This window comes from Eubalaena glacialis, chromosome 9 (assembly GCF_028564815.1).
Source record: "Eubalaena glacialis isolate mEubGla1 chromosome 9, mEubGla1.1.hap2.+ XY, whole genome shotgun sequence".
Classification (NCBI taxonomy): Eukaryota; Metazoa; Chordata; class Mammalia; order Artiodactyla; family Balaenidae; genus Eubalaena; species Eubalaena glacialis.
This window is the reverse complement of record NC_083724.1, coordinates 86,198,585-86,211,743: the sequence shown is the minus strand read 5'-3', so window position 1 is coordinate 86,211,743 and position 13,159 is coordinate 86,198,585. Positions and strand designations below refer to the sequence as shown.

General features: G+C 38.8%; 1 protein-coding gene and 1 long non-coding RNA gene across 7 annotated transcripts in view; one reads left to right on the top strand and one right to left on the bottom strand.

The window, feature by feature from the left end:
* Positions 1-2,715, bottom strand: part of LOC133097441 (uncharacterized) — a 50,133-nt gene extending 47,418 nt beyond the window's left edge. The window contains exon 1 of the long non-coding RNA XR_009702008.1: positions 2,630-2,715. This is a non-coding gene — a long non-coding RNA (uncharacterized LOC133097441). The remainder of the gene's footprint in view (positions 1-2,629) is intronic.
* Positions 2,716-3,729: 1,014 nt separating this feature from the next.
* The window catches only part of TUT7 (terminal uridylyl transferase 7), a 59,617-nt gene continuing 50,187 nt past the window's right edge, over positions 3,730-13,159 (top strand). Inside the window, exons 1-6 of one of the 6 annotated variants that reach the window (XM_061200565.1) lie at positions 3,730-3,804; positions 4,865-5,415; positions 9,607-9,788; positions 10,151-10,267; positions 10,768-10,945; positions 12,680-12,768. In XM_061200565.1, the coding sequence (XP_061056548.1) occupies positions 4,896-5,415; positions 9,607-9,788; positions 10,151-10,267; positions 10,768-10,945; positions 12,680-12,768 (1,086 nt within the window). In that variant the 5' untranslated portion in view covers positions 3,730-3,804; positions 4,865-4,895. Of the gene's footprint in view, positions 4,464-4,864; positions 5,416-9,606; positions 9,789-10,150; positions 10,268-10,767; positions 10,946-12,679; positions 12,769-13,159 lie in introns of all 6 variants that reach the window. The other 5 variants (XM_061200570.1, XM_061200566.1, XM_061200569.1 and 2 more) reach the window with 5 other exon arrangements.

Below are 13,159 nucleotides of genomic sequence, written 5' to 3'. Positions count from 1 at the left end.
GAGTTTGGTGCGTGGTAGAGTAAAAAGAATATAAACACTGAAGTCTAAAAGGCTGTGGTCACGTTGTGAATGAATAGGCCGGTAAAGCCATGTTACCATAAGCCTATGACTACTCTTTGAACCTCAGTTTTCTAACTCACAAATTGTAGAACTGCGAGAAGACAATCAGACACAAGTACTGAGTGCTCAGCCCAGTGGTTACACAATCAGTAGAAGTTTCCTTCCTTCCTCTCCCATCTTTGTATCACCAACACTGCCACAGACCTACCCACCACTAGCTATATCTCCTTTTGAAGGAGATACAGATTTTTTTTCTTCTGAATAATCCAGACCTGATTTCTCTCCATCACTGCCCTGTGTCCAGTGCTGGGAGAAAGGACTTCATCTGTGCTGGGCTGGTTGGCAAGGAGAGAGGCAGCAGCTTCCTGGTGTCTTTTGGGGGTTGGGTCTGTAAAGATGAAGATGGCCTAGAGATGACTTCTAAAAGCCTCAGGTAACCCTCAGCTTTCAGGTGCAATGGGAGGGCTGCAGGTTTTAGGGGGTAGCACATGAGCCCAGGGATATTCTCAGGTTCCTGATCCAGTGAATACTCAAAGGCCTCTTGGGAAGTTCGACCCCAGGAAAGCCGTGGGGGGCAGGGCTGTGGGGAACCTAAAAAAGTCTAGAGTGCAGCATTTAATGATTGTGGAGATGAGAAGCAGGCAATGGGACCTAAGAAATAGCTGGGAGTTGGGTATTCAGTTTCCATGGGAAAAGGGGCGGCTGAAACTTGGAAGTAGGGAGAGGAATGAAAGATGGGACTGCTAGTCTCCATGGCAACAGGGAGGGGAGCAGAACTTTCCATCACTCAGGGAGTGAGATTAGTTGAGGGAAAAGTTTGAAATATGTAGCCCATGTTCTCTTTGGTAGTAGACTACCGAAGAGAAACATGGGATGATTTCAGGAGTGTGAAAATAACAGCAGGACACAGTCAAGCAGAGGAGAGCTGAAATTGGCACTTTCAGGCATACCTGAGATTCCTTGTGTTCTTGAAAAGAATCCAGATGTTTCTGGATTCTTCTTGATGCCAAGGAAGACAGACAGCAAAGCAGCCAGGAGATTGCCAACTGGGGGGAAGTAGTGAACCACCCACAATGAAAATCTCCTGGGAGTTGCAGCTAGATCCCAAGAGGGATGTATGATGCCATCATGTGTAGGATGGGGCCAAGCTGGCAACAGCGAACCACTGGAGATGGACTAAGCTGACAGAACTAACCACGAGTCCATGAGTCTCAGACCTCAGCATCAGATATCCAGCAACAAGGCAAAGAACAGAGCCTAGAAAGACCAAAGAAGCAAGAGGACCCCCTCAAAGAGCCTGTGGATGTGTATCTAGGGACACTTCTTTCCAATCATATGACTCCAGATCATCACATCTCCAGACAGCATGCAAAGGAAGTGGAGAAGGAAATCTGAACAACAGGGCATATATCCAAAAGAGACCAAACCATCAAAGATATGATTTAAATTAGCAAAGACTTGAGATATGTTAACTGGCAAGTTAAATTTTTTTTCCCATAGTTCCCAGAGGGAAGTAGAGCCCCAGAGTAACACTGGCTCAAATTTAGGAGGAAAAAAAGTACATTCATCTAAGCAAAGTCTTAAATTTTCAATTTCAGGACATTTTTTACCTTTACCATATTTTTCAACACTTTGAAAACAGGCACTGTGACTATTTCTCTCATATATCAGGCACGTTATCAGGAATTCAACATTTGTTGAAAAAAATGAAATGGATGAATGACCCTAAATAAATGGCTGACTCTGGAACAGCACAGTCTAGGTTTTAATTCATAGCATATACTAGCTCACTGATTTTCCTAAGGTTTGAAAACAAGCACTGGAAATAAAATTCTTTCACTTTACACAACTTCTTAGGTCATAAATATAGGTCCTGAAATAATCTAAACTAAGAGACTTTGCGGCAGGCAGAAACGGGAGATTCTGTTAGCCCTCTGTAATTTGTTAATGACCTCTAAGGCAGACAGCCCCCATATTTCTGCTCCAAATTGTTGGAAATATGTCTGGACCATGACGCAATCACCGCAAAGATTCTGAGAAAATCAGTACTCCCTCCAGCGACATCCAAAAAAGAATCAAACCAAACTTTTCAACTGGATTTTATGAACTCCATGACCAATTTAAATTCCCATTACAGTACAATACTGACAGAAAGAGGTATCTTACCTGTCAATATCTTTTGATTAGTATTGCATCTTGTTTTAGAGAGCCTCATTTATCCTCAAGATGAATCTTAAAAGCACATTTTGAATAGAAGTTAGGCTTTGGGAAACACATTGAAGAAAATGCAAATAAAAAATATTTTAAACCCTTAAAAAGATGTGTCCTCTACTGCTCCTCAAGAACTCTAGACAGTCAAGACTGACTTTTCCTAAACCGGTTGTTCCATACAGAGTTACTCGGCTGGGTGTGGTGATGCTGCTCTTCCATATAATAAATGTAATAATGTATCATCACACTCCCTTTGGACTCTATAAAAGGCCATTGTCTGCCTGTCAGATTACTGGCTTGTCATGTATTTTCAGAACCAAAGTATCTAGATAAAGCATTGTACAAAAGTTGTACCTACCTGTTTTAAATCACCTTTAGTACAGACAGTGGTTAAGAACAGACTCTGCCTCATTAGGGTCTGGATTCCAGCGGTTGCATTTACTTCACCGTAAACGCTATTTCGCCCGCCATCTTTAAAAGGGGGATAATGCTATTCTCCTAGTGGGACTGTTGTGAGGATTAAATGAGTAATTATTTGTAAAGCCCTCCGAACAGTGCCTGGCAACAGCCACTACTAATGTGCTCATTTTAAGACCATTATCCCCACAGAATCTCATGGACTTAAATTTAAATACCCTTAAAGAGAAGAGAAATCAAAACTGTTGCATTTTCTCAAAGCTCCCTAATTTTATTAGTTGCTCGAGGCTTTCCAAGCATTTAGAACACGGCAGATAGCAAGGAAGGTAAAGTCAATGGAAAAGAGAGAGAGAAGAAAGGAACCCAGTTGTTTGCTAGTTGCATTAAAACATTCTCCGTTTGAAAATTCGAGTATGAATGCCCTCCTTGGTCATCCTTTGCGTTTACACATTTTCTGCGAAACCAGATTTTGTTTTTAAGAGAAACAAATCCGTACACAATCTAAGAAAAAAGCACAGCATTTCTTTCTCTGAGCCATACTGTGATCTGGATGAACAGCGGAGGCTTAAAAGCTAGGGTCGGCCATTAAGACCTCACTGAGACGTTCAATCACTCGAATTATCAGAAAAACAGCACGAGCGCCACGAGGCCTCAGACCCAGGCTGAACTTGCCCTGGAGGTAACCAGGAGCATCCAGAGGCAAAGCGAGCCTCCGAGCCGACCCGGGCATGCGGCTACGCCCCGACCGCCGGCTTCGCTTCTCTCGCGGAGAACCAGAGGCTTCCTCGGCACGCCTCCCCGGTGCTTTTAAAGCCCAGGAGAGAGAGGAGCCCAGGCGAGGACAGCTCCGAGCGAACAAGAGCGAAGAGCCCGCACTCCGACACAGACCCGACGCCCCACTCCCGGAAAGCGCGCCCGCGCTGCGGCGGCGGCGGAAACGGGAGCGGCGCGTGGCGGGAGTTTCCGGCGTGCGCGGCGGAGCGCTCGGACGGGGGCACGGCCGGCTCCCAATAGCGCACAATGAGACAGCGCTGAGCGCCGGAAGTGGGGCTGGAGGAAAACACGGAGAGGGAGCCCGGCCGGGACAGGAAGAGGCGGGGGGCTGCGGCGGAGGTGGTGAGTGCTCACGGGCACTGTTTCCCCTCGTGTCCCTGTCAGACTCGCGTCCGGGGAGGGTCTTGGGTGGGTTCTCCGGTCTGCAGAGTCGAGGGTAGGCCCGGCCTGGGAGATACGTTGGCTCCATCCTCCGCCGGCCTCCTCTCCCCAGTTGCGAGGTCCAGGCAACCCCCGAGCCGGTGGGGACTGAGCTCTCGGGCTCGAGTCCTAGTCTTCACTTTGTGTCAGACCCTGCGGGGACTGGAGAAGAAGGGATCTGGGTGGAGGCACTCGGCCCCAGCCCCCTGTCCGGCCGGGGAGACCCCGGAACCCTATCGAGGAGGCAGGTCACTTCCTGCTTCCTGGTCCCCACGGTGGCTTCTCGGCCAGGACTGCGGAGACGCCTCCTGTTTCTCCGCCTCAGACCCAAAGGGTGGAAACCGAGGCAGATCGGGGGTGGGGCGGTCCCATGGGGATCGAAGAGGGAGAATTGCTGTTCGTGACAAAACCAAACTTGTTTGGGGTGGGAGGATGAGGACTGGGGGGGTTAGCTTGAGTTGTCCCTTGGTCAGAAAGCCAGCCCCACTGAACAGAGCGGAGCCTTGGTCGGGAGCCCTCCGTAGCCCAAGAGATCGAAGCCTGTCGTTCTGAATAGTCGCAAGCGGAGCCGAGGTGCCGGGGTACGTAGAAGGGACTGAAAAGTGGAGTTGAGAGATGTACTGCGTTCACAAAGTTTCGGTTACTTTGTAGTAACACTTGAAAGTAATTGCCAGCTTGTTTTTAAAAGACTGGGGAGTTCTCTAAAGTATAGGCTTGGGGTGAGGTATTTGGTTTTGGGGGGTTTTTTGGGGGGGTTCTGAAGAAAAGAGCTTTTGTTATATCTATATAATATCTATGAAGACTATTATAGAATTAAGCCTCCGAACTTCTAGCATAATGCACTAATTATTGGAACGTGATGGAAATTAGGAAAAGAAGGGTTTCTTACAAGCTTTTGAGCATCTGTGCAATAAATGTGTGGTACTTTATCAACTTAGTATGATACCTTGTTATAGTTTGTCTCCAAAATGCCTTCTTCCAGGTGAAGAGTAAGAAAATTGAAGTCAAAGACCATGGGAGATGCCGCAAAACCTTATTTTGTGAGGCGTGCTAAAGAGCGAGGGACTACAGATGATGAGGATTTCAGAAGGGGTCACCCCCAACAAGATTATTTAATAATGGATGATTATGCTAAAGGCCATAGCATTAAAATGGAAAAAGGCCTTCCAAAAAAAAGAGGAACACCAGGGAACTATGGGAATACCCCCAGAAAAGGACCATATGCTGTTTCTAGCAATCCATATGCATTTAAGAACCCAATTTACAGTCAACCCGCTTGGATAAATGACAACCACAAAGATCAGAGTAAAAGATGGCTATCTGATGAACTTGCTGGTAATTCAGACAGTTGGAGAGAATTCAAACCTGGACCTAGAATTCCTGTTACAAACAGACCAAGAAAAGACTCTTTTCAAGAAAGTGAAGATGGGTATAGGTGGCAAGATGGAAGAGGGTGCAGAACTGTAAGACGACTATTTCATAAAGACTTGACAAGCCTCGAAACTATGTCAGAAGTGGAAACAGGAAGCCCTGGTAATGTTTCCAACTTGTCAAGTTACAACCCTGATGTCAGCAATGTCTTTTATTTTTCATTCAAATGAGTTTTATTATTTTCAGCAATGCAGTTCCAATTTTTCATAGTTTCTGCTTATTTAATGTGATTATTTTAAGGATTGTAATCATGTTATTTGGGCAACTTCAATATGTTGCATGTATTTCCCTTTAAAAGTTTACTTTGCCACAAGGCTTATTTTACTTTAGTAAAACTATATTTCCCGTTGGTACTTTTTACAGAAGAGGGTGATGATATCCCCCTGGGGATATATCGTAATTTCTGAGGGGTATGTATGTGTTTTTCTAAATTATGTATTATAATTTTATACTTGAATAATGAATGTATCTGTGATATAAATGACAGAATATAAAGCTTAAAAAGAAACTTATTCTATGTAAAAACACGATATAGACTGCATATATCTCCTGCTACAGAGCGATATGTGTCTTTTGTGTGGACCATCAATCTCTAGAGAAGGATAGTGCAAGATTTTTTTTTCTCAAAAGTGAACATGGTAAACAGGTTGAAAAACATTGTTTAGAAAGTCAGAAATTCAGATAAGATAAAAGCTTGTCCTTTTAGTTTCAGTAAAACCAAAAGCCTTCTAAGCACCCTATGTGCTTGATAATAATTGCCCCAGAGTTATTATTTATACCTTTTTCTAAAAGGTGAATAGATTTTGTCCATGTAGCAGAAGAACAGAAGAATCAACCAGCCTCGTAAATCTTTAAGCTAAAAAGAACTTGAAGGAATTGCAGTGCTCTGTCATGGTGTATCAAAGGTAGAATCACAATTTTATTCAATACAAAGCAGGTAGCTGTGTCTCTGGAGAGGTTAAATTTATCCAGACTTGTTTATGCAGAGTGGTAGATGAGGAAGTGGAACTGAAATCATGTACTGTGCTGCTCTGGCCATGAACTTGGCCTGGAATCTGACAGAGGGAACTGAACACGTATTCATAATTTCTGGCCTTTCGATTCTAAAAGTTTGTGTATATTTAAGTACTTTATTACTGTGTCCAGGTGAGACATGGACATTCTAATTTAGTTACCAATTGTTGGTCTTTCAGAAAAGAAAAAGTTGATCTTAAGCAGCATTACCAAAAGAAAGATTTATAGGTCAAAAATTTGCAACCAGATAGATATTAAAAGAGACTGTTTACAGACCAAAAACCTCTTATTCTATATTCCTGCCTAGTTTTAAAAGCAAAGCTTAAGTGATTTTGAATAGGACCTGCATTTTTACTATCTTTTTGTTGAAGTCAATCCAAAACTCCTGTGTTTGCTCTATATTAAATTACATGTGTGTGCTTTCAGTTTGCAAATGAAAGACTGTTCAGTTTCTATCCCTTGAAAAATCTTCATAAAGAAAATATTAAGCTTTGGCATAACATTGCTTACTGTAGCGAGAAATTCAGTTTAAAGTATAAACTTTACACTATACTCAGAGGATCCTAAAAAGGATCTCACTAAAGGGACTGAAATTTTCCTTAAATCAAACTTATATCTTAATAAGGAAGGGTCTTATTAAATGATGCAAGAAGATGTAATGAAAATTATCTTAGAGTTGCTTTGTTTTTTAATACTAACTTTCTATTTTTCAGTTCTACTTTACTGCCCCTACTTCATTCCTCATATATCCTAGATTGCCAATTTAATGTATTTGGGACAATGCCATTAATGATCTTAGCTGGAAAATATCCACTCAAATGCACGTGTCCTTTGTGAATGGAGTAATGGACCATATGCAAATAAAATATGAGAAACTTGGAATACTGTATATAGAGAGTTCATATTACTACAAAAAGCCTGGGATGAGCCAGGTAGTCTTCCTCTAAGTAATTATGGGAATTTTTTTAGCAATACCCAGCTTTGCCTTTCTAGATGCCCTCCAATGAGATTTTAACTGTTTTTACCATGCAGGCCTATGAAACTCAGTTCAGAAGTTTGTATTGCCTTGTCAGTTCCTGCCTTTCTTTTTTTTTTTTTTTAACAAAGTAAGGGGTGGGGAGTTCTGGTCTATTTTCGATGTGAATGGGTTTGCTACAAGAAGGCATTTTTCTTATACTGTTAGACAGAAAGATGAATTTCAGAATTCCATCCATGCTCTAATCTCTGTTTTAAATCCCTGTATTTGATTTAGTCATGTGTCCCTGGACCAGTTACTTATTTTCTTGGACCAGCATGTTCCCTGTCTGTATAATGGGGATAATATTAGCATCCATGACAGGATCATGGGATTAATCTGAGGCAGCGCAAATAAAGTGCCTACGTTGCCTCTGTCACATGATAAAATACTCAGTATTGGTAGCTGCAGTTATTGTCAGCATCAGACAGAATTTGTGCAGCCATCCACTTCTGTGTACAAAATAAGGAGTTAACTGTCCTCTTTGGAGGGGAGTTAAAGTCACTCTTTCTAGAAAAATGATAGCAAATATAGTGAGAAGCCTTTGTGATCCAGAGAGAGGAGATGAAAAAAGGAATTTGATTTCATATCAGTTTTTGTTTTGTGAACTAACAATGGACTTCTCTGATGGCGTTGCACATGTTAGTATAAACCTTTAATGAGTGTTTGCCTAAGAAACTTTGCCCTGAAAACTGAAGTCAGATGCAGTTATTTAGAGTTTGTAATGATAAGCAAATTAAATGAGAATAGACACACTTCTGAGTTAAAAGAATTGCTTATCTCAAAGGTTTATGTGGACCAGGAGTACTGTCCTTAAAAGATTGTGATAATTTAATTGGGCATAGGGGGAGTGTTAAAAAGCAATAGACCGTTTTTGACTACTTACCTTTTAGTATTCTATTTGTCCCATTTTGATTGCTTTAAAAAAAACAACAACAACTGTATTTGTCCTAATACTTGTTTAATTTTTTTTAATTGCTGCTGTATTTGCAGAATTTCATTATATTCATCTTAGGGTAGTTTGAGTACAGTGCTTGCTGCTTTTCCTTTAGAGCTGTTGGCGATAGCTATTTTTAAAATTAGAGGTCCTATACGTCCCTTTCCTGACATAATTTCTTTTCAATCGACTGATTCATCATACTTGCTATACAAGTAATGAGTTCCACTGAAAACTTGACATGGCAGTTGCCTCATGCAGAGCATTTCAGTAGGTTTATATTTTCAGAGAGTAATTTTTGGCAAGCCATTTAAAAACTATTCAATCCATTTATCACAATTTTAATTGAGGAAATGAATTTCATTTTACTCTTATGTGGTACCAGTAGCTTCATTTTCAGAACTTGATAGAAATTACCAAAGCTATTAAAAACAATTTTTTGTAGATCAGTCCCACAAGCATCTTCAGTTTTACTGAAGTTGAAAAGCTATAAGTTTAAAAAAGGAATAGATTCATTTTTTAGTTATAAGGACTATAGAACTAACAACAGGGTTTATAAACAAATGAATTAGTCTGTACTTGTAGAAAACTTTTATTTGAACTGCTGATTGTTTTTTTCCTTTGAAATGTGCTCAGTGTGCAGGCCGTTCAAAGAAGCTAAAATGAAAGTAAAGATAAAATGGGTAATAGTTATCCTCGGTAAATACAGTTTTGGCTTGGACTTCTTGATATTAATGTGGGGGAGGGCCCAATTATGTGAATGCTAAAATTACAATTTAGTGATGGATTTTCACTCCAGATAAGAGTGGAGTTGATTTCTGAGTTCTTTGGAGATAGACTGTCCATCTTTGCTCCATTGAGACTGTTCACTTATAAAACATGAAAACAGATGTGGATAGTTTTCGTTAGAATACCAGGTATACTTACAGGTATACTAGGGAGCGTTAGATACATGTACATCATATATTATGATATATTAATTACATTAGAATTACAGGTGTACTTGCCTTCAAAGGATAATTTTTACTGTTGCTTGAGTATGCTCAGCAGTATACCAGGAAGAGATGATAAAATCAAATTTTATGGTTGAAGTAGAATCCTTTTAAGTTTTCCAAAAAGATGGTTTCTGTGGATTGGTGTATCCAAATGTGAGGAGCTTAAGAGTATTGAAGCATTTTATCCACGGGAGAGGTATACCTTTCCTTTTGCTCTGTGTTCAGATGTCATTCAGATATCACATGATTTCATTAATAAATATGTAAGTTCTGCTTTTTACTCAGAGTGGTGTTATTCAGTATTGCCAATAATATTTTCCCCCTAACTTAAGAAAACAAGAAGCAGAGGTCCAGACCTAGGAAGCCACGGAGGACTAGAAATGAGGAAAATGAACAGGACGGAGACTTGGAAGGCCCTGTGATTGATGAGTCTGTGCTTTCAACTAAGGAGCTGCTGGGCTTGCAGCAGGCTGAGGAGCGATTGAGAAGAGACTGCGTCGACAGGCTGCAAAGGGTAACAGCCTTCATCTGTTAGTTAAAATCCTTGTTTTGGTTTAATCTGTTAGTAGTAATTGGGAACATGTGCTTTGATGAATTATATATCCTACTTTGGTATTTAAGCACTACAAGTCAAAAGTGATACTGTTTGATTTAATAGAATTCCTTTTTTTTTTTTAAGAATTACTTTAAAAAAATGATTATTAGCATAGTGATAAAGAGTGATAGTACTATATTAACAGTTTTTAAAGTGAATGAGAAATCATCTTCTGGCCAGTTTTTGTTTACCTGTATTTTGTCTCTGTACATCTTTTTCTCTCTATGTCTCTATAAATATGTGCTTATGTGTATGTCTCTATACATCTCTTCAAATTGTAGCGACCGAGAAACTACCCTACAGCAAAGTACACCTGCAAACTTTGTGATGTTTTAATTGAATCCATTGCATTTGCTCATAAGCATATCAAAGAGAAGAGGCACAAGAAAAACATTAAGGTAAGTTTACTGTAACCCAAACAAATATGTTTACTTGTCAGTTATTACTTGTCATCTTTATGACTTTCCTTAAGATTATGGTATTAGTAATTTTGCTACTTATATTGCTGAATTTATTTTGACCAAAATACTTTATACTGGTCAGATATGTTCGCTGGGCAGTCTTGTGAATTTCCTTAGGACAGTATCAGGATGAATGAAGCCAATGGTAGGACCTAGATATATGTCCTTAGGCCAGTAATAATAAAGTAAATAATTTGCCATTGCTGTTTCTAATGTTCTTTCTTTATACTTTTTCCTTATTCCTGTCTTCCCTCTATTATCACTGTATGTGCATAAAGAAGTGTGTGCGTGTTTTATAAGATGAAGACTAAAACAGCTAAAGTGAGAAGGAGGGCTAAGAAAAATATTCCAGAATACTGTACAGGGTGTTGTCTCTGTGAATGGTAGAAGGTAAAAACTGTGTAAGTCATTTTTAATCTCAACATTGATCTTAAAAGGAGAAGCAGGAGGAAGAGTTGCTCACCACGTTACCCCCGCCTACACCCTCCCAGATAAATGCGATTGGTATTGCCATTGACAGAGTGGTACAGGAGTTTGGCTTACACAATGAGAACTTGGAACAGAGACTAGAAATTAAACGTATCATGGAAAATGTGTTCCAACACAAGTTACCAGGTATTTTCTAGATTTGTTTTTCTTTTTAGCTACCTAAAAGTACCCCATTCATTTTTCCTACCAGTAGTAATTTTTGCGTAATAGAAATTGATTTGCCATGTCCTGAAGCTCTCAATTTTATTGTATGTTTTTGTTTCTCCTGGCTTACCCTAAGGTAACAAAGACTTTTACATATGTTGTCATTAACCTGTCTTCATTGTGAGTTTCATTGTGTCTGTCCATTTACATGCCCTGTATTATTAGAGCACCATGGGACTCTTGTATATCTGTTTACCTTTCTATTTATTTATTTACTTTCCATCTCTAAGTTCAGTTTCTTTTTTTTTTAATTGAAGTATAATTGACTTACAATATATTAGTTTCAGGTGTACAACATAGTGATACAGTATTTTTTATCATTACAAAATGATCACGACACCTTTCTACCTATTTACATTGACACAATATTTTGAGTTAAAATAAAGAAAAGTATCCTGGAGTCATTTTCAGGTTATCTGTGTCCATAAAAGGTTCTATTTAACCGCACTTAAAAGAATTGCACCATCTAAAATGAGCTTTCAAAACTAATTTGTAAGAGATTTTGTACAGTGCAGAATTGATTTTTCCAAGTTATGTCTGTGGAGCCATGGAAAACTAACTATTTTTTTCAAAAGCTCCACAAGTGATTCTGATCCACAGCCAGGGTTGAAATCACTATTTGAATTTATCGCCGTACCACCCATAGAACTGTTTGTTCTACTGAAAGATCATTCATATAGTATATGATTCATATTAATATATATCTGTTAAAAAAAATAAAGGGCAAGATTCTGCTCATCTCCCTATATAGGTGTTTCATCCTTTATGTTGTAGACAAGTTCCTGAGAAGTCATTTGTAATTTTGATTTTTGCCATAGATTTTCATTGTAAAATTGAATGTGCTTTGTCATGGAAAACCTGTTAAAACCCAAAGAAGTTGTTTGACTTAACAAACCTGAAAAAAAAAAAAAATACAAAGTCCCCTGGTGAGAAGGGGTAGTTTTTTGGCACAACAATAGTAAAACATTGGGAAAAATGCTGTAAAATAAATATAGGTGGTACACATACACACGTCTTCCTCTGAACTGTGAATCGCTTGCTGCCTAACATTTTAAGTTATATCAGTGATACTATAATTATTTTCTAAACTTTTCCTAAAGGGATTATATTATGTTAAATTAAGCTTTTTGTTCATAATACAATGAGTATTCATATTGAAAAGTAACTTTATGCTGATTTTTGTGATAATTGTTTTACTGAAACATGATCTTTATAGTAAATTATACCTATGTACGCTTTCAAAAACGTGAAGTGTTTGCGTTAACTCTTCAGTATATACTATCAGGTTTACAAACGTATAACAAAGTTAGGCATCTCTTTTTGACTTCCACATTTTAAAAATCATTTCAAATAGTATTTTCTGCACAAAACATGAAATAGTAAAGTAAGTTTTAACATGTTTTACAACTGATATGAAAAGAGTGGCTATTAAACTAAACTGCAGTCAATGCAGTCTTCCCTTTTAAATAAAATAAAATGAAGACAAGAGCAAAGCGTCACCCATTCCTGTCCTTTGCTTATGCCAGACTTGAACACTGTTTTTCTTTTGTGTGTAGTTCTAATTGATGGTTCCATTTCTGAAATAGCAGTGTCTTGTAATAACTTCTGAGAAATTTTACTTTATTTATGACTTTTATTTATTCAATTTTTTTTTAGATTGTTCTCTGAGATTATATGGGTCATCCTGTAGCAGATTGGGTTTCAAAAATTCAGATATAAACATTGACATTCAATTTCCAGCCATTGTAAGTACAAAGTGAAGTGTTAGAATTTTCACAGAGTGGTACAGAAATTCTTTTTTTTCCTAAATGTGAGCTATATATGGATATATTTTAGATATTTGAGGACAGTTTAAGTGTGATGTTTTTTTCGTAAAACTGCATTGTTTTTAAAGGTATAATTTTTTTTCCTAAAATTGCTGTTTTTATGTTCTCCTGCATGCCTTCAATTTTAGAGCATTTCTTTTTATTCTACAGATCTTTCATACTTTCTTCAGACACTGGTCTTCTAACCATGTGAATCTGATGGGGTTATTTAGGTCTGTTAACTTGAAAGGATTAAATTATCTTGATAAGTCAACTTTCCAATGGCAGGAAAGGATTTCAGATTTCAAATTGTGTATCTATATAAACATTT